General features: G+C 29.8%; 1 protein-coding gene across 1 annotated transcript in view; it reads right to left on the bottom strand.

The window, feature by feature from the left end:
• Positions 1 to 22,251, bottom strand: part of LOC121120403 (gamma-aminobutyric acid receptor subunit pi) — an 83,390-nt gene that overhangs the window by 25,185 nt on the left and 35,954 nt on the right. Inside the window, exons 3-4 of the mRNA XM_040715269.2 lie at positions 14,439 to 14,633; positions 10,911 to 11,027 (exon numbers count right to left, since the gene is read on the bottom strand). Coding sequence (XP_040571203.1) covers positions 10,911 to 11,027; positions 14,439 to 14,633 — 312 coding nt within the window. The remainder of the gene's footprint in view (positions 1 to 10,910; positions 11,028 to 14,438; positions 14,634 to 22,251) is intronic.

Raw genomic sequence — 22,251 nt, 5'->3', positions numbered from 1 at the left:
GTTATATTATAATATAAGTAAACACAAGACTCCACAAGAATTTTTCGTATGTGCAAAGCCCCGATAAATTCCAGGAGAGAACCCCTAGTTTTGACACATTCATTTCAAAATATAAGGAGCTTTACATACTTCAGTGAAGTTGTCATTTCCTCATAAAATGGGATATTTTTGAAGTATTTACCTAGAGGATAAGTTATTTTCCAATATCATTTGAAGAAGTTACTGCGTATTTTTGTCAAAAATCATTCATCATAAATTTTTCATCATGAATCGTGTTGATATTAAAATAAAACTAATATAAGTACAACATATATCACATACATATGATGAATTTAAACTCGAGTATTGTGCATTTAAATAAGCTGGATGAAAAATATAAATAAAGACTTTGACAGGCACTTCCAATAAAAACAGCTTTCTTGACGTTTTTATATCTTCTTCATTTTTTAAAAGTTTTAAAAGAAGAAAAAAAAAAAAAGGATTTGAAAGTTAGTCGTACATTGAGAATGTCAAGATAAAAATGAGCATGGAACGTTTCATTATGTTGTTGTTTAATATTGCATTTATGAGGGGCGTACTCGGAGTACATAAAGACAATATTGCTTCCCCTTCTTTTTTGATTATAATTGTAACATCACATAATAAGAATATACTTGTAAAAAGAAAAAAAAACAACTGGTAAAACATAAAAAATGCTTTTAATACTTTTTGATCGTTCATCACGTAGGAATATCTCGTATTTAAATTAGGATGAGACTGATGTCTACAAAATTCCTACATTTTGAAGGGTAATTCTTAATATTTTTTGGTATGTATTAATATTTAACTTTAACCAATGCCAATTTGGTAAAAGTGACGAAAAACTACATATATAAATCGCATTAGTGTGTTAAGGATGTAGTTAATTATATGTTTTAGCTAAATAATAGATTGGGGAAAGGGTGATTTCTTATTATTCGCTTTATTTCAATGCCTTATAAGAAGTGTTACAATAATTTGATTTAAACCAAGTATGCCCTGTTCTGTTCAATAACGTGTTCCCAACGAGAATCCAACTTCATAATCCCCCTATCGTAGAAGTCCTTGTCCCTATTGGTAAAAAACTTGGACAACCAATTTTCACCAGCCTCCATTGAGGTCAAATTTTTACACCCAAGCACGTTGGTCATAGACAGGAACTTGGTATCAGGTCTGGACTATAGAGTGGATACATATAAACTTCCCATCTGAGCTCCTAGAGCTTCTGGTGCGTCATCAAGGATCTGTGTGGCTTGGCGTTGTCTCGATGGAGTTTTGTTGTCTCCTATTCACCAATGCTTCCGCTTCTGTTTCGTAAAATTCAAACGCTCAAGTTGTTCAAAGTAGAAGGTAGAAATGAGCAGAAAAAAGCAAAAAAAAAAAAAAAAACAACCTCCACAATACTGTATAAAAAGCTTTTATAGTATACACTCACACCTTTGCAAATCCTTATAGTATAATCTGATGTGATTAATAATAAGCAAGATATGCTTAGTTAAAAAAAGAGCAAGGAATACGAAAAATCTTTTTTTAAAACCTTATTTTTATTTTGGACTAAAATACAATGCTTGAAAATATTTGTACCATTTTGTAGAAGGGCTACTATTTATTATTACAAAAATGGATTAGAGTTTCAAAAATGTTAATATTTATTTCTTTGACTGTGTGCAATTTATACATGATATGTTCCTCCTCTTTATTTAATGCTCACAATGTCACCTCACTAACCCAAATACACCCTATCTGTATTTTGTTGTCAGTTGTCTCCCTTGATACATCATGCCTATTGCATAATTTATTATTTTTGATAAAGGACTCTAGGCAAATAGTGGACACTCAAGACAAGGAAGGTATAGTTTAGTAGTTCTCAATTCTGATTGGTATAAAATTAGAAGCTATTACATGTTCCACCAGCTAGGCGCGCAGGCAGTGGGGGAGTGGGAGTGAAGGAGACTACGTTAGAAACATATTTTTCCCTGTGTTTTAGATTGAATTGTTTATTTTTCTCTTGACTGCTCTTCCCCTATAGTCCTTTAATTTTTGATAGTTATAAATACTACACTTATGCTCCGTTTCCAAAAGGACGGGAATACAGTATCTTCTTGATCCCTCGTTGTATATCCTATATATACATATTGCCCATTTTATTATTTACCATTTTTAAAATGAATTAAATATATCTATTACATAACAATCAAGTATACAGAGTATTTTATTCGATACTAGTAATATTTTATCAAAAGCGTAGCTATACATTTCTATTTGCTATTATACACCAATAGAAATGCATAGCTACGCTTTTGATAAAATATTACTAGTATCGAATAAAAAACTCTGTATACTTTAATGTTATGAAATAGATATATTTAATTCATTTTAAAAATTGTAAAGAAATAGTATGACAATGATAGTCTGGGAGGACTTTATAAATAAAGGATATTTTGTGTGATTGACATACGTGGCTAACTGGAAAATAATTTTGGGCCTGTTTTTGCATGATACAATTAATGTAACGAGGTTTATTAAGGCATTATTTTAAGGTCAGATTTTTAATTTAAAAATAGTTTCTATAGTTTTTTCTCATATCTACTCGTATTCCAAATGTCAACTCTTACCTAATGGATGTTAGACTTGAGGTAAAAAGGTTTTTTTTTTAAATAAGATCGAAGCATCAGTATCACCCTAATATACATAAGCATATTGGATCATAAGTAATATTGAAAAAAAAATAGTGAAGATGAATCGATGTTTTTCTATTTTCAAAATTTATTTATATATTATATTATCAAGACATTAAATCAAAACGTGATTACTAAGGATTCTTGCTCCAATTCATGTTCTATACATACATAAAAATCAATAATATAGGACACATAGGTGATGATGTCAATCTGTTTATTCATTTTTAGGATTTTGTTTTGTGAATTCGTTTTTAGAGTACAATTTCGATATTAAATAAGTATGTTGATAAAAACTGAAAGTAAAAACAATTGATAAACTGCATTCCAGGGTTCGAAAATACAATATTTATTAAGTTACCTTGAATACAATTCCTAAATATTGGTCTAATCTTACATAAATCAAGTAAAATCTTATTTGGAAACAAATATTTTTTTAGTTTGCATTTTACTCGTATTTGAACTAAAACTGAAGCACAATTATATTTCAACTTCAAAATATTTTCTGTCAAAATAAATAAGTAAAAATAGATTTTGATTGACTCTTTTTAGTTTAGATTTTAATTTTCTCATAAAATATTTAATAAATATGCAATGCATGGTTGTATGGAATTATTTTGTAATGAGATACAGTTATGTGCATTATTTTACTAATTGTAAGCATAAATGAATATTTTAGAGGCAGGAAAAAGTCAAAAATTATGGGTCTAGGATGTTACGCCCCAGGCAGTTTTGACCTGGGAAGTTCTGCACGGGGAAGTTTCGCCCTCATACATATATTATAGCATAAATGCATCTAGCACATATAATTTAAGATTTAAAATTAGTCTCCCCCAATTGAAGTCAATTGTAATGCATCTTTGCATTCATTACTCTAAAATTTAATTCAATTTTAATATATTTTAAAATAGAACATATCAAACATCAATATTGCACCTTTTTATAAAGAGTTCGAACCGATTTCTTTAAAAACCGTTATACTTCTGATGAGAGAAAAGAAGATAATAAACAAACAAATAATCATGAGATGAAGTCTTAATTTATCATATCGCGCAGAAGCTTGCTGATGGTAGGCTTTTCGGGAAGGACTTCCACCAATAAGGAGCACAACAGATCTGGTATTAGAAATTGCATCATGACCTTCTTAGTGAACAAATAGATCTCTATGAGTGATCAGATCAATGAATAGGACTGGTCCACAGTGCCTCTACAACGATCCAGTTGAACAATTTCTAGGTGTTAAAGCTGGAGCAGGGCTTATGGAGGCTATAAGAAGCATTAGTCCAGTAAGTCCTTGTACCTCTTCTTGACGCTCAAACAGGCTGTGTATCTTTTAGGACGAGAACATCTCCATGGAAGCCAAGGTATCACATGGACGACAGGTGGCTTGCGTAGGACCCCAAGGACGTGCTTCTCATAGACAAAACTAAGTAACTGGCTTCTGCGTACGACCTGTTCGTCTTCATCCAGCAGGGGAGAAGGGCGTGTCAAGCCACAGATTAATTGTAGAGCCTCTCAACTCCTACATCGGTGGCTTGAATAAAAAGTCCCAACAAGAGTGCTCACCCCAACGTGGGCTCCCTGAGACAACGCAATTAATTTTTCTCTCCTCTTTCTTCGCCTATTTCGGACAATCAATATAGTTTTAAAATTGGTTTAGAACTAACAACTTTCATAAAATGTGTCATGTAGGATTTAAATACAAACTCATCTTTTCATTGCATCGTTAGGTCTTGAAATGTAATTGCATTGTTTACATTGGACTCCTACTAAGAAAATGTATAGATTTTTATTTACTTTTTTCTACTCGAATAAAGTTTTTTTGATTAATAAAATGATTTATTTTTAAATGTTTGTTTTTATTAAATTCTACAATCCAGTTATAAAATCGTTCAAATACAATTAGCGTTATGAAAAAAAAAAAAATGTTCGAAGACTTAGTCAGAGGTGTGGAGTTGGATTCGAATATTTCTGATCAAAGGTGTTTAACTCTACTAGTCGGAGTAATTAAATTATCAATAGTCGGAGACACGGAGCTAAAAATTGTTGCTGTAAGAGTCTTCATGAATAAGATGGATACTTTTGTAATAAACCTTGGTTTCATTTTCATTGCTCTACAATTGCAAAAGTAATACTTATGCAGGTGTAGTTATTATCTTTTCATTCATCAACTATTATTAAAGTTTCTTCATTTTCCTTATCATCGTCAGATGAATTTTTGGAGCATTTTGACTTGCTTATTGTATAACTGACGTTTACCTCTGATGGGATATTATGGAAATCTACAATCAAAACATGGTTTTTCTTTACTTTTTTATTTTCAGTAGTAAGGGATTCAGCTATTCTACTTCCACTATCTAACCAATTATTTAATTGGTATAGTAAAATTATAACTGTGTAAAGTACTTCAATTTAAGGTAGTCCATTATTTGCTTCAGAGCTCACAAATTCAATATTTGCTATAGGAACCACCCTAAAATGGAGTATATTTCAAATACATTATTAATGATAACCGAAAAATCGGGTTAGTTAATATTTACAAGTCGAGTAAGAGATATGTTATACCTTATACAAACGAGAAGAGGCGGTCTAAAGCTTTTGGATGACAGCAACCACATCTACAGAGTAGCATATAAAACATCTCACAAGACTTATTGGAAATGCGAGCGAGATGGTTGTAGAGGTCGAGTTCATATTATTATAGAAAATGAAACTCCCATCATAGTAAAGAGATATGGCGATTTTATAGAATATATATATTATGTATATTAGTTATTCTTTTATTTGTGTTCACCCCAACAATATTATGCCCAATCTTGGTAATTGCAATAAAGGACTAAAGAACATGTAAAATTAAAGTCGTCCCTGTAACAACAGTAATTCAATCAAAACATTTCTGTAATATAAATAACTTTCCTGAGGTAGATCCGTATACTGAAAGAGGGTTTCCATGACCCCCCTCTTTCGATCCGGTACTGATAGTTCATTTTCAAAGATTATGCAAAAAAAAAACATAAAATATGCGATTTTATATCTATATTATACTCTAACGAGATATTATTCGTCCTAGTACAAAATCTTAGTCTTAGTTGAGAACACAATGAATAATTCTGGTTCATATTGTAAAAATCATTTTCCTTCCTCTCCTTGACAGGTTTATGGAGTTTTTCCCGAGCATGCCAATATATTAATATATAAAATCTCAAAAACGTAATCTCTGTTACGTTATTCTCAGACGGATTAAGATCAGGATCGACCGTGATCTTAATCCGTCTGGAGATAGGATGCCTAAAAAAGCTTAAAACAGATTTATCTTCAAAATATTAGATATTGAATATTTTATATTTCTTAGCAGGGATAAGTCAAAGGGATTCTGATCGTTGCAAGTCTCATCCTCTTTAAATTAAACATTTCATCCCAAAAAAGTATAAATAAAGGTTGCCTTGTCTATCACCGCTCTTGCATTTAATTTACTTAGAATACTTTCTATTCACGTAACTATTCGACTTAGCGACTATAATGTCAATTGTGATTTAAGAGGCGGAACAAAATATCTTTTATTCATAGGTTGGATTTGGTACACTGATCATAATATGGAATTTCTCAGTTTATACTCAAATACAAGCTATGATGGGCAAATAAATATGACAATTAGAAATAGAAAAAAAAGCTAATATAAATCTGCAATAGTTTTTATTAAATTATTAAAAAGTAAAACAAATGATTAATCTATTGATGAAGCATGAATATAGAAATTAGATTATAAAGGCATACAGTTTTTTTAATACTCCAAAGGTTGGAGATTGCATTTACTCTTGGAGATAGAAACAAAAGAGAACAATTTGCTGACCGCAAACTGCGGATTTTAATATGTACAGTTTAAAGAATATAAGAGATTTTCATCGCATATAATCTTCCAGGAGCTTAGATAGAGGGGAAATACATCCCCGGGGATTTTAACTGGGCCATGATATTTATAAGCTACTCTTAATACTTCTGAGTTAAAAATTCAAAACTTATTTTTAAAATAATATACTGCTTGAATTTTTCAATGCTAAATGTATGATATTGATGTATCTTAATTAAATATTGCCATGCAAATTCTAATTTCCTACCATGAAGCCAAAAATTGTCCTTCGTTATGCATATTTTTTTGCAAACTTGTCACGAAGAAAGGAATGAGTTTTAGTTGAATGTTTGGTCTAAAAAGTAAGAAACTAATACATTTTTTCTGTTAAAAGGAAAATAGATAAAAATTTGCTCCTTAAGAAGATACAATTTCAGGTTAACAAATCGACTTTTAGAATGTCCTATAATTTTATTCAATAAGATTAATGAACAGCTGAAAATTGTATATGTACTTATAAGAGTTGTTGATAAAGAACATTTCACAAATTGCTCCTTTGTGACTTATAATTTGATATTTTAACACGACAAAGTTGATAAATTTCTAAGAAATCTTGATGGAACTTCATCAAATAGTTTTCAAAATATAAAAAAGAGTAAACACCTATATTGATTACAAATTGATAACCAAGAAAAAAAGGGTATTTAAATGGAACAAAATTTAATGAGGGTAAAAATTCCAATAAAGTAAAGTTACTTCTAGATTCAATATTGAATTAAATCAATTAGGGTCAAGAAACGAAATGAAAAGTTAGTTTATTCTCTACCCTATGTAAAGAGAAATCCTTAATACTGTAATAACTTATTTTTGACACTAGGACTACGGCAGTTGCGTACCACCTCGGTGCGCAATATGTCATGTTGACATATCCCTTCAAAAAATCAATAACATAAGTGATGTAAATTGACTTTCTAGTTGATTTATATGGTAATGTGTGTTATGCCTTTATTTAAAGCCCTACATATTATTTGGTGAAATAAATGAAAATGGTAGAAATTCATACCAATACAGCTTAATCCAAAAAATAGTTTTTTTTTATCTATTTGGTATTAAAGAAATAAGGGATGTCATTTTGATATCTTAAGCAATTGTAGAACATGTAGAAAGATACATGATATGTGATAGACAGTCAATATTTAAGTTCCAGTTTAACAGCCTAAAAACACGGGGTTAGTTCATTATTTTTCTTTATCTTGATAAAAAATATTTTTACCCTTATAAAATTTGATTGTTAGATGGCCCAAATCAAGAATGCTGACGTTACATGAAAATTCTTCTTTGTAAAAATAGTATCATGTAGTAAGGAGCAGGAGATGGCAAGTAAAAAGTACAAAAATAAAAATATAGTTTTTGTATTCCATTCGAGATAAACTTCCCATGTCCTCACTCAACCTTCTTGAAATGAAAAAAAGATAAAATATGTAGATTGTGAACTATTATTATGTCAGTATCAACGTCAAAACGAGACTTTACTAATTAAAGTACATTTATATCTCATGTTTCATATAAAATATGTTTTGGTTTTTTTACGAACTTCTTTTGTTTTTCTTTCATCAATGAGTAAATTGTTTACATTATTTCTTAAAAGCACGTACATTTCTTTGATGAAGTATATCTTATTGGTAACGTTAAAATAAAAATGTAGAAATATATATGATCAGTTTTTATCTTTTTTTATTTATTTATGTAGAATCTTTCAGCTCTTAAATAAATGCGTTTTTCATTAATGAAAATCAATAGTAACGAAAAAGAAAGAGCATCATTCAACCTCTCCCTTAAAAAAGAGAAAGTAAGTAAGTTTCAAAATAAATTAGCATTTAAAGTCATTCTCTTTCATTGTTGTAGATGTATCCTTTATTCAGGAGAGAGATCTTTGTACAGAACATCCAAGTTACATATATATATGTGCAACGATCAAGAAGTTACTCGTAGCATAGACGGAGATTAGAGTTGTCAATGATGATTTTTAAATTTAACTGATGGTCTGAAGAGTGGTTATATACAATAAATCTCCCACAGTAGGCCAACAGCCCTCAACTGTCATTAATAACATTACATTAGAGCATAAATCATTCTTTAAAGAGATAAAATCTTTTACACACGAACTTAGTAAGGAATGGGGAGATTTAGGATCACAAGATTTAAAGAATCTAGAAATGTATGCATAAAACTTGTATTTTTTTTTAAATGTGCCGCTCCTAGTACAAATTTCGAATTATGTATCCCTCCTACAACTACAACAGCAGATACTTCTTTTTTTATCGAGATCTGACAAATAAGCTTTTGCTTTATGTTATATATATATATTATATCAAACAAGATGTTTTAATTGTATTTGATGACCAAAACGAAATTAATCTTGATTAAATATGGCTTTTACAAAATAACAGTTTGAAGACGGTCAAGGTCCTTGATCGTTAATGGTGAAATGGTTTGACAGATGAACTTTCATTTCAAACGGTCTGATCGTTGACACCTCTACCGGAGATATTAAAAACTTTCATTATTTATTCCAACCTTTCCCTTGAAAAGGGGAATTAAAAACAAATTATCAGTTAGGAAGGAGTTACTTATTCTTCCCAACTAATCAATTTTATTAAATTTGGATCCTGTAGATAAGCAATCAGAACACTGGTAAGGGTCAGGTGTAGACAAATGTATTGTATGAGAAAGAAGAAAAAAACTAAGGAAATATTTAGCTATATAATTATATATATTATTTATCACAGACAATCAGGTAAATAAAAATAATCAAACAGAAAATATTTGTGATGTTGGCTCTTTTTGAAGAAGAACAAATCGGGATCGGATAGGTACATGAAGCTTAATTGCAAAGTGTGTTCATGAAATATTTAGGCATCATCTTAGAATGGTGAGTGCCCAAGAGAATATTCTTACACATTTTGTCCTTTCTTAAATCAGGTCGTGAATTAAAGTCATACAATCAAACCTTTTTTTTTACAGCTATTTTTTTTCAAAATAATATGTCTCTGAACCTAATCAAAATGGACTTACATCTGTAGAGCCAAGCGGAAACTATTTCTGTTCTGATTTTAGAAAGAGGCATTCCATTCACTTAAAAATAAAAATAGGGGTCCCTGAGAAATTATACATTTTTAAATTAAATTCAAATTAAAAAAGAGCCTCCTCATATATTTATATTTCCCATAGGCTCCGCTCACAGTAAAAAAGCTTCTTGCTAAATACTTTATCCCTCCATTTCAACATTGCAGCTTCAAAGGCTTATCTTAATCAGTAATCATAAAATCTGGTCTTCCCTTGCTAATATTTTTTGTCAAGGCTTTAAGATCCAGACTGGAAAATATAATATGGCTTAAGGCTCTATTCTTGAAAATTCTTTTAAATTATATAATGTTATTTAATTTATATTTTTAGTTAAATACATCTGTTTAGCGAAATTAATAAAATTAATACTCATTTAAAAGTGTTGCTCTATTTTTAGCACACAAAGTCCTCCTTTTTTTTTTTCTTTTTTTTTGTCCCTTTTTAGTTTGTCGATTTATATGGTAAATAAGAGACTTAAAACGTTTTATAACATGTAATACATAGTATAATTATCCATTAAATACAAGTAACAGTTGGTCTATTTTGAAAATCATCTTAATATTATTTAACAATAAGGAAAATTATATTTTAGCTATTTTTTCTTCGATAATGTATAGGTATTTGTAGATTTAACGCATTTTATAGGTAGCATATATTAGGGGCAGACTAGTGTTTAAATTATTCTTAAATAGTAGTGAAATTTCATTGCAACATATTAATATTTACCTATCCCTCAAAGCTGATTAAATTTGTTAAAAAATGAAATAAATATATGTTATAAAATACATATAAAAATAATTATATTATTTTTTGGAACGTGTCTAACATTTTTTCGATGAATATATATTTTAATTAAGATAACTAAGTATTTATATATTCCTCTTTTTTTTAACTCTATATATCCACTATTTTAGTCGCAGATTTAAAATTGTTATCTTCAATAGATATCTAGTAAAATAATTATTAGACACATTTAAAAAAATGTTAATTTTATAGGGTTTGCCACTTTTTCCAAAATTTCCTGGACTTATTGCTTAAGGTAAATATTTTATTTTTAAACAAAATTGAAAAGATAAGTTAAAAAATTAATGTTTGTTTTTACAAATTCAATACTAGTATAAACAACAAATAACAACGTGTAATTTTAAAAGTTAATATCTATTGAAGAAAAAAAAACCTCCAAAAAAAAAAAACAAGACCTCACAAGATTTTTTCAACAGTGGAAAAATAAGGATATTTACCTGAAATTTACAGGTTTGTGTATCCATTGGAAACTTTGCATAGTTCATTGGGCACATAAATCGTATCCTTGTAGCTAGAACAAAGAGAATACCATGGCGTAGTGTCATCCAAAGTCCCTATATTAAGAAAAATATCAATAATTATATAACTAAAAATCGTTATTTATTAGATTGAAAAAAAGTCAACTAAAGAAAGAAACTTTAAGTTTTTTAACCATGTTTTAACAAAATAAATTATATATTTTTTTAAAGTAAAAATTAACATGATAATAAGGTTAATTTCATTTAGTATATGGTGCGAAATATAAGGCTTTTATACATACATTTTAGAAATGAACTGTATTAACATAATAAGAATATCGAACAAAAATATAAAAATACACAATATAATCTTTTACAACTTATTGGGTAAATACATAAAGCTAAATATTCCATAGACATCCTCCAGTCAATTGTGGGCATTGTAATCAAATTTCTGGGATGAGTTTTATACCTGATAATATTAACTAAATTTTAAAATGTTTATTTGATTTAAAAGACATCATTTTCCCCTGTTACAGCCTAGAAAATAACAAGTTTAATTTGTTGTGGCATCGAATATTTGCTACTTTAAATTTAATTTTTGGTGCCTGTAAAAACCTTACAATGAATCTAACTATAAGATAACCCGTAGTTACGAAAGAAACTTTTGCAATTATAATATCAATGGTTGGAAGGTACGTAAATTTTGAAATGAAGATTCCTAAGACGATTGATGGTGCTTGAGACCTGTCCTCTGATACTATTAGAGATCATCCATCAAACTCAAGTATACATTTTTTGACGTTGTAGAGGATACTGAAACTTTTTAGAATGAGCTTCAAGAAACAAGCTAGATCTTAGTCAAAATAAGATTTTGTTATTATTAATACATTTTGATATTATAGTGGGTTGTTTGTTATTTATTTATATGCTGAGATTGAAGTATGGTTTTTTGTTCTACACTGTTGAATTTTATTAAGTTAATGTTTTATACATATTTTGTTTAAAATATACTAATATTTTTAAATCAGATTTAAAAATATTTTCGTTTGTAAGCATTAATCTGGTGAAAGAATATTGAACTAAAATATTTAACTATATTTCTTCAAATACAACTTCACCAGAAAATATCAAATAATTCTTATAAATTACTTTCTATATGAATAAAGGTATTAAAAAAAAGAATTAATCAGAAAAATTTGTTGATATAAATAAATGATAATTTATAGAAGTATACAAATGTAACCCAAACTAAATTTCGAGAAAAATCCTTCTAGTTGGTTTTTGTGTTGACAAGTTACAAATGTTTAAAATCATCCATATCATATCATTAAAATCATGCTACCGGGCCGTGCAGAATTATTTACCGATTTTTGTTCAGAACATATTGCGGACAATAATGACATTTGAATGACTTGAGAAACAATTTATTCATACATTTTTAGAATAATAAAATAGTTTGTGATCAAATTTAATCAATGTAGCCACCATTTGACTCCATCTTGTTGAAAAATCCAAGGAGAGTTGCCGACTATGGAATTGATCCACGGAAGGACCTTGGACGCCAGAATCTTCACATAATCCTCCGATGTTAATCTGAGCCAGTGGGGAACCATACCGGCTTCATGGCCTTCCTGTTGGATCTCCAAAGCTCACAACACGGTCATTTTGCCTGTTGAAAACAGGATCGACTGAAAAAGTTTTCTCATCTGAAAAAATGATGATGCGTCCAAATGAGCTCTTGATATCATTCAAGATTTTCTTGGCACGCTCAAGTCTGACTTCTCGCTGACGTTCAGTACGCCTCAGGGACTTTCCTCCAGCACTTTTCAATGCCCTTGAAACAGTTGATGTCGACGTTCCCATCTTTCTGGCCATGTCGGCAATGGACCTGTTGGGAGTCCTCTTGAACACTGCCTTTACTTACCTTGTTGAGACAATGGGCTTCCTGCCAGCCCCAGGGGAATGCTTGAGATCACCCCCAGCCTCCGAGCAATTGGAAACGTTGTAAATTGTCTTCAACGAGGCCCCAACCTGTTCCTTAATGTTGTTATGAGGCCCTTCCGCTCGGAGGAGGGCTGCAATTTCGATCCTCTTTGTTTCCTGATTGGACATGGTCTCACGTGTGGAAATTGTTACACTCTCACAGGTAGGATTTTGGTTTATTTTAACAGTAAAAATACGAAACAATCAGATTGGTTGCCACAAAACCTCCTACAAAGTATATTTATATCATCGGTAAATAATTTTGCACGACCCGGTATACTAAAGTATATTAATAAATGTAATCTCTCAAAACCATGTTAAGAAAGGTTATTGACAGATGAAATAAGTTATTGGCCCCATGATTTTAGAAAAAAAAAATGGCAGGAAAAAAAAAGAAGAAAAATCGACAATGTGGAAAAAATGGCAAAATTCTTTTGAACTAAAATAATACCAAACACCAATATAATCTATAAGGAGATAAATGAAAACAAACATGACAGTGATTCAAATGGAAGAAGTACTAATAACTTAACTCTTCGTCATCAATTATCATTAAACATGATATATTCGTATTGGGCATGAGTCAAGGATTGACGAACAAGCACTAGCATAATATCCGGCAAAATTTCTACTTTGTTATGATCTAGGATGTCTCAGAAAAAGAACCGGTTAGCTGTGACAAGTCAAACAACTAGGAAGATTCTTAAAATAATTTTGCATTTTCTTCTTGTCAAAAATCTTTTTTTTTACCATTTTTCCTTGCCACTTTTCCCTCACGATTTTTTACTGATACATAAAATAGATTAATTTAGAGATTTATATAAAAAACTTAATTAATGGTATTATCTCGTCAATATCTTTTATATATATAAAATGTCTAAAATATTTAAAGATATTATCTGTCAGATGCTTATGGAAGAAAATACAGAAAAAAAAATCTACATACAGGAAAAAATATTTTTTTAATAACAAATAGGGCTAACTACCTAACTGTTTATAGTGATAATAGATAAATATAGAGCTCGATTCGATTTAAAATTTTCGAGTTCGAGTTTTTGAGAATTCCCACATATGAATGTAATGAGATTTATCCGTTTTAATGCATCAACTTTTCTTTTAACAAAAAAAAAAGTATATCACAGTCTTTACTGTCCCTTTGAGTGATAATGGAAATTAGATACTGGAACGTTTCGATTTCAAGTAAAGTCGAAATTTACTAGAAAATAAATATTTCAGAAGAAATAGAGTAACACTCAAATATAAGACTATTTAAAGAGTAACACTCTTATAAATCGTATAACTAGCTTGTCTTTTTACGTAAAAGTATCGTAGATTTTTAGACTTTCAATTTATGAAAGTTTTTCAATTAACAATCAGCATAAATGTTTTTTTTTTTTTTTTCATAATAAAATAAAATAGTTTTTGTAAAAGTAACTTCTAAATAAATTTAATAAAATATTCAATCTGACAAAAAGGAATTTAAATGAACTTTTAAACAAAATAAAATCTAAACTAATTTACCTGTAGTCGATCCAAGACTGAAAGGCTATGAAAACTCTTTAATCGCAGGATCTCCGAGTCAGGAAGCCATAGTTTTCCAACCAACTCCAGCTCCACGGGTTGCCATAGGTCTAGAAGCTCCTCATTGAACTCAATAGAATTATTGGTAAAGATGTAGGTGTCTGGAGCCCCCTCTTCTTCTGGGTCTGCATTAAACTGTTCAATAAATAAAATGTACAATTCATTTATAGTTCAAATTTATTACAAATTTAGTTTTAGGACTTAATGATGAATTCCTTTTAAAAGAAAAACGTCAAGAAGGGAGGTGAAAGATAATAAATGATGTGGATAAAATATAACCACATATTAAAAAAAACACATTATAAATAAATAAGCTATTATTTTAAAATACATACATCATATTAAATAATTAGAATATATGTTTTTTTTTCTTTTCCAATAATGAGTTATGTTGGGTAATTAAGGCCGACATGTGTTAAAAAACAAAAATGTTTTTTTTAGCAGTCAGTTATTTTTCTTTCAAATCTTAATCTAAGGTTTTTAACAAACAACACAAAAAGTAATATTATGAAATTAAAAAAAAAATCTTAAATGTGATTCCAGATGAGTGATTCTCGATCTCTTATCACTGATGAGCCTCTGAACGTCTTTTTTAGTATGAAGAGAGCAGTGTTAACTTTTTCAAGCCTGACGAGATGAAATCATTTTGTTAAGGATTTTTTTTTTCATGACGAAGACGAGACGAAGACAAACATCTAACAAAAATCATGACGAAGACAAAACTCGGACGAAGACGAAATAAAAGATAACTACGATGAAACAATGACGATGTCTGGCGAATATTATATAATGCCACTGACGAAACTCCGACAAAAACTAACGACTTAAGATTACGAACCCAAAAAATATCAATGTAATGCTGAGGATTGTGCAACATGCCCCCATCATCTTTAAAACAAAGTCATAACACAAGACTTTTCTTAAAACGTATTAAATTAAATTAATAATTAAGTGTCTGTGTATTGGGTATGTATGTATGTGTCACCGGCAATGCGTAAATTTTTTATCAGAGGGGGCATAGTGAAAAATGCCCGGGCACCCTAAAAAAATTCTAATATAATGGTCAATTGTCATTTTAACTTCATTTACATTGTCAAATGAAATGATTGTGGATATTTTGATTATTAAACAATTAAATGCTAAACAATTTGATCGTTTATCAATAATTTGATTATGATACAATTAGATACTCAGCTATATTTTAATTGAGAGACTCAATTCAAATGTACTTCAGCCAACAGGTTGTGCAGGTGGGCAGCTGGTCCCTCAGAAGGATCAAAACCTATCTCCATCACTATCCTTAGTATCAAGATATCCCCATCTAATATATTATATTACATCCCGGTTGTAAAAGTGAACCACTGGTCTAAAAAGTGGATCATTACCCACCACTTCCCTGAGCTTCAAGGACGCCTTCTAAGATATTATAATACAACTAAGATTGTACAAGTGAACCACTGGTCCAAAAGGTGGATCATTACCCACTTCCACGGCTTCTCTGATCATCCAGAAACCCTTTAAATATCCTATAATACACCCCAGCTCATGGACTCTGCAACACATAACATATATACAACACATATAACACGGTTATATATTTCATATAAATATAATTAGTTTGTTCAAAGTAGACGTAAACAAAAAACTTATTTATATATACTTTTCAACATCAAATGTAATAATTTCAATAAATCATCTTTTTGAACATATCTAATATTACAAAAATATTTTTTACTTAATATACCCTATACAGTAACACATTCACTAAATAAACTAATTTTGCAGCATGTTGTATTTACGTATTTAATTCATTGAAGTCCCAGGTGTTTTGCAATATTGTTATTAAGCCCACATAAAATTTTGATCTACTAACTAGAGAATATTTGGTAATGAGTAAACATTAGGTATCCTTATTTTAAGTAAATAGACTCTTAATACCTTTTCTACTTTTTTTTATTAAATTTTTTTAGGGGGGGAATCTGAAGAAAAAGTCACGAATATAACAATAATGAATTCGAATGAAATTTTGATATTCGTATTTTTTTTTTTTAAATTAGACACTTGAAGATGGTGAACTAGGAAAGTCAATTAATTTGTATGTAAAGGGTTGTTGTATAAACTGCATGTTAATTCATAATAAGCAGGTTAACAAATGCAATGAATATTTCTTCTAAAGTTTTTCAAATCACTGGCACTGATATTTCTATTGTTTGTACACTTTTTTGTAAAATCATTACGTCTTAAAAGAAAGTGCACTCAATTTTAAATATTTAAAAACTTATAGAACACCAAACAAATTAAATACGTAAATATTTGCCTATTACGACAGCAAATACAAAGAAATGAGAATGTCTGAAAAGTAATTTTTTTCTCTCTCACAGATTCATGAATGATTCACACAACCTGGACTAAAATTTAACGGATTTTGAATATTTTACTTTTTAACTTCAAAAAATTATATTTGGTTCTTAAACTTTTCAAAGCCTGAACCTTCTATATTCTTGATGCTGATCCGGGGGTCAACATGATTATATTTTGAGGGAGGTTTGTTTGTTGGAATTTATTGAAAAAATCCAAAAAGTAAATTTTTTGGAAAAAATTTCAAAAATCCATTTACATTAAATTAAATTTCAAATATTAAAATTTTTGAAAAAATTTCAAAAATCCATAGCTACACACAGAGAATTAATTTTTTTTGCAAAAAATTTGGTTTTAAATTTTTTGCTTTGCTGCATAATTTGCCAGAATGACGATAACAAATTTATAATAAAAAATCCTTAAATTTAACAATTTAAACAAATGGATAATATAAGTAAAAAATTTGCTTATACTTGGCATGCCATATTGAAAAACAGTGAATGAGCCCATTAAGTGGTATATTGCACGAACTGTGGGAAGAAATAGTCTCGAATAAGGGTTTCCTTTTCCAATTACAATGATTTGGTTGTGGGTTATAAACCTACTCCAGGCCATATTGACATATTTTTTTACTTCAACCCCTATTTTTCAAACGTTATTTATTAGTAAGAAAGTATAAATCAAACTAGAAAAATAGTTTCCAATGGAGAAAAACTCTGACAAAGACAAAATTTTGACGAAGACAAAAATCTGACAAAAATCACGACAAAGACAAAATTTTGACCAAGACGAAACTTTGACGAAGACAAAATAAAAGATAAATATCACAAAACAAATTATGTCTAACGAAGACAATATCATTATGCAGACAAAACTCTGACGAAGACAAAACCTAACAAATGATGACGAAGTCTAATGACAAACAAAGACTAGACGCAACTTAAAATAGCTGACGAAGTTAACACCGGAAGGGAGCAGCTAATTTTATAAAAAAACAAAAGATTTTTTTTTAAATTTATTAATATGTAGAATTATAATTAATAATTTATCAATTTGTAACTAAATAAATAAGTTATCTCTCCCTAATGTTTTTTCTCAATTTTAGAAAATTCTAAAAAAGTATGAAGTATTTACACAACAGTATTAAAAATTGAAAATAGTCCATAACATTCATGAAAAACATTGACAGAAATATTTAAAAAAAAGGAAATAAAATATTTTTTTTTTTTGAGGAAAATTCCTTCTCAGAGATAATAATAAAAAATAATGTGCTTTTAAGACAGTTTATACTTCGAAATACAACTTGTTTGAGTAGTTGGCGGCGGGCACTGAACAAATGGGTTTATATTGAATTATACATTTCCTTGCAGCCTTTATAATGTTCTGAAAAGGAAATTCATCCTACCGAAATCTAAAGCGCTCTCCACAAAATATCATTTTCACTATTAATATAATTGAATAATTTCAGTTTAACTTTTCAATTAGTTTAGTAAAACTTAAAGTGCATTTCAAACACGAGAACATTTTGCAATTTTTCTTAATTCCGGCCTATTTAAGCCTAAGTTAGGGTTAGTAAAGTTAAAGAATATTTGTTTATGATGTGTTGTTTATCAAAGATTGTTGTATGGTATGGGTTTTGCGTTGAATTCGGAAGCGTTCTTAAAAAAATTTATGAGTAGCCAAACGTCACTTTCACACAACCTCTATTAAAAGAGCAAAAATAATTAATTATAATTTAAATTAATTCTTAGATAAATTCAAGATTAATACAGAAAAATCACTTGTAGAATCATGTTGAAAAATTAGGAACTTCCGGCAAAGAAGGAGTAAAAAAAGATTTGGAATAAGAAAATCAATTTCTTTAAGACAGGTGTACACCTCAAAGACATAAAAAACACTTAAAAAAACATTTTTTTCTAGTTGAAGGCAAATAACATCCATAAAAGACCTCTCTCATATACATATATATATATATATACATAGTATACGTATTTTGAAGATTTGTCAATTCAAATATAATAATCTTCAAATAAATAAAAATATCTTTCTTTTAGGAGGATTACAAAAATAAATTTGAAATATATCGATATATCTCCAATTATATGCATACTGTCCCTTTAAATATACATTTATATCTTTTATATGAATAAATGAAAAAAAAATAAAGTAAACAAAATTAAACTAGGCCCCCTTTAAGTAAAAAACAAGCATAATAAGGAAAATTGAATATCTTCAAAGTCACAAGTCAACAGAATTGAACTTTTTTTTATTTCGTCACAAATTTCATAGTATTTTTCTAGAATACTTTTTGTACTTATTTCAAATCTGATTTATTTGTGTTGTTTTTTGTAACACGTAGAGTTCTCGAAATAAAGTGGCTTGAAATTTTATCCATTTTTGTGAGATTGTTAAATGACATACATAGATCAAACTTTATGCAAATAGTTTATTTTGGGAACACAAAACAATAATATACATATGCATAAAAGTTATATATTAAAAGTGTTGTGATTGTGTCTTCCTTTTGTATATTTTGTTGGGATTGTACAAGGCAGTTATAATATAGTAGTTTACAATTTAATACATCGGTCCTTATTCATTTACACATACCATGGGGCAGTTGGTCTGCTACGAACTTTATCTGTGACATTTAAACGGATATCCTTAAATATTCTCATGAATTCAGCCTGATAGGATGATTATTCATTTCAATATATAAAGGACTCATCACTATAGACCATTTAATACACTTAAGTCTTAACTGGATTTTTCTTCCTTTTGAAGACTCAAGACAATTACTTCTTTTTTTTTATATTATATTTTTCCCCCCAAGAATTGACAACATGCATTACTCCTTTCGGGAGATACAAATTCATAAGGTCAACAGGAGATTCTTTCTCCTACAGAAAAGATATCTCCCATGATAGATTACCCATTAGCAAGGTTGTGGGGGATATAGGAATGGAAAAAGTCAAGTTCAATCAACTCGTCGCCCTAGTTTTTGAAACGTTGGAAATATGTTCGAAACATTGAATAACATAAAGGTTAATAGAAATACAAGGTTATACTACAACGCGTGTACGACTGAAGTGTGACTTCCATCACGCTTTTTAATATTGACGTCATAGTGTATAAGTGGTTTTCTCAATATCTGTTTTTCTTGCCCAGCAGTTGATAGTGACGTCATAGTCTATGTGTGGTTGCGTGTTTTGTCAAAATCTTCCTATCTTGCCCAGCGTCGGTATGATATATCAAATTGAAAATCTAGCAGGCCCGATTACATGATGGTCAACATTGTATTTCTATTAACCTTGGATTAACATTAAATAAGTCTAAATCAGTTTTATATGCTAAGAATATTAACTTTGTGGGATATGAAATCTCCAAGAGCTCAATCAGAGCAGATTTTAGGAAGACTTTAGCGATATCCAAATTCCTTATTCCTACAACTCGTACCGATCTTAGGTCATTTATGGATTAACAAATCAACTTGGTGGATTTTGCCATGAACTCTCAAAATATACGCTTTGTGATTTCCTAAAGGTCAATAACGAATTCCAATGGTTATCTGACCATATGTTTAATCAAAAATGCTGAAACTCACCAAAAACTGGTGCTGGAAGAAAAAAGGGATTAGGATTTGCGCTTCTACAAAAACAAGTCCGACTCAAAAGAACGGAAACTAATTCAATGTGGTAGTAAATACTTTCAAGAAGCTGAAACGCGATATGCCATGGTCGAACTTGAATCTTAAGCAATTTATTGGGCTTTTAAGAAATGTTATGTAAACCTTGTAGGACTACCACATTTCTCAGTTATAACCCCTTCTATCATTATTTAACAAGTTCACCTTGGATACTATTGATAACCCAAGAGTTCTTAATTCCAGAACTAGACTTTTTAATTATTCGTTTATAGTAGTTTGAAAAAAAAAAAAAAAAAAAAGAATAGAAAACTGTATTCCTCATGCACTATCTCAACCTCTTATTAATGATCCAGATGATGAAGACATCTGGACGACATATTTAATTGTGTAGCAAACATTTCAAAGACAACTAAATTCATTAATTATAATTTGAATCGTAATGAAATTCTACAACTTTCTAATTAAAAATGTGACAATGATATATATATGCATTGCAAAAAAACATGCATATATATAAATTACTGTACACGTGTCAAAGCTATAATTTCTGGTTTTACCTCCAAAATATATCAAAAATCCTTACGTCAAAATTTTTTTGACAATCAAGCATGCACACTCTGTGGATGACAATTTAGCCCTGCGTGGATCTGAGATCGTTATACGTCCTAAACTGGTTGTCGATGTCATTAAGAGACTACACTCAAGCCACCAAGGAGTAGAAAAGACAAAAAGAGCAAGACATTTTTTTTTTTTGTAAGGGGAGGATATAATTTTGATATTAAGAAAATAGTCGAATCATGTACTCAGTATCAAAAACTCAAGCCATCTCTGCAATTTGAACTCTTAACTCAGGAAGGCATACCTTCAAACCCCTTTGAAATATCAACTAGTGACCTTTTCCTCTGTGGAGGGAAATATTATTTAGTTAATGTTTATCAATTCACTAATTATCCTCTAATAGTAAAATACGATAATGTACCGTCTTCGACTGATCTGTTGAAATCATTTAAAAGATTTTTTTCATTGGTGGCCATACCCAATATTCTTCAAAGTGACAATGGCCACAATACAGGTCAAAAATAATGCAAGAGTTTTTAAAGCGTTATAATGGAAACCTTCATCACCGTACAGTCATCAAAGTAATTGATGATTATGCAACAGTAAAAATTGTTAAACATCTACTCTACAAATGCCCTAATGGATTTAATAGCAACAAATACAACTCAGCAATGTTAGAATGAAGAAATCCCCGAGGACTGATGGTATATATCCTGCTCAACGGTTATTCGGTCAACCTGTAAGATCTCAAGTACCTGGTCATTGGAAATCTTTTAACAAACGATGGCAACTTCAATCAAAGGAAGCAGACGAAAGGTGTCTAAAAGATAAATCCCGGCGAAAATTTTACTATATATATACACAGACTTGAAGTACAATTCCTACTGGTTCTCACGTCATAGTACAAGCCCCATTAACAAAGAAGTTGGATACATTCACTCAACTAGTCGGAACTCCAAATTGCCAAAGATATCATGTACGATTTCCTTCTGGAAGATGCCTCTGTAGAAAAAAAAAATCGGATAACTATTCCGAAAGAAATGGTACCATTGCACGATGATGATGATGGTTTACAAAAAGAATTGTCGAACAAATTCAGCATAACTCAATGCTGCAGTTCTCAAACCAAAAAGAAAAGTAAATTCTACCAAGTTCAATAGATCCAACCTGATAGATACTCAAAACATCCAT

This window comes from Lepeophtheirus salmonis, chromosome 6 (genome assembly GCF_016086655.4).
Source record: "Lepeophtheirus salmonis chromosome 6, UVic_Lsal_1.4, whole genome shotgun sequence".
Lineage (NCBI taxonomy): Eukaryota > Metazoa > Arthropoda > Copepoda > Siphonostomatoida > Caligidae > Lepeophtheirus > Lepeophtheirus salmonis.
This window is presented reverse-complemented; position numbering and strand designations above follow the sequence as displayed.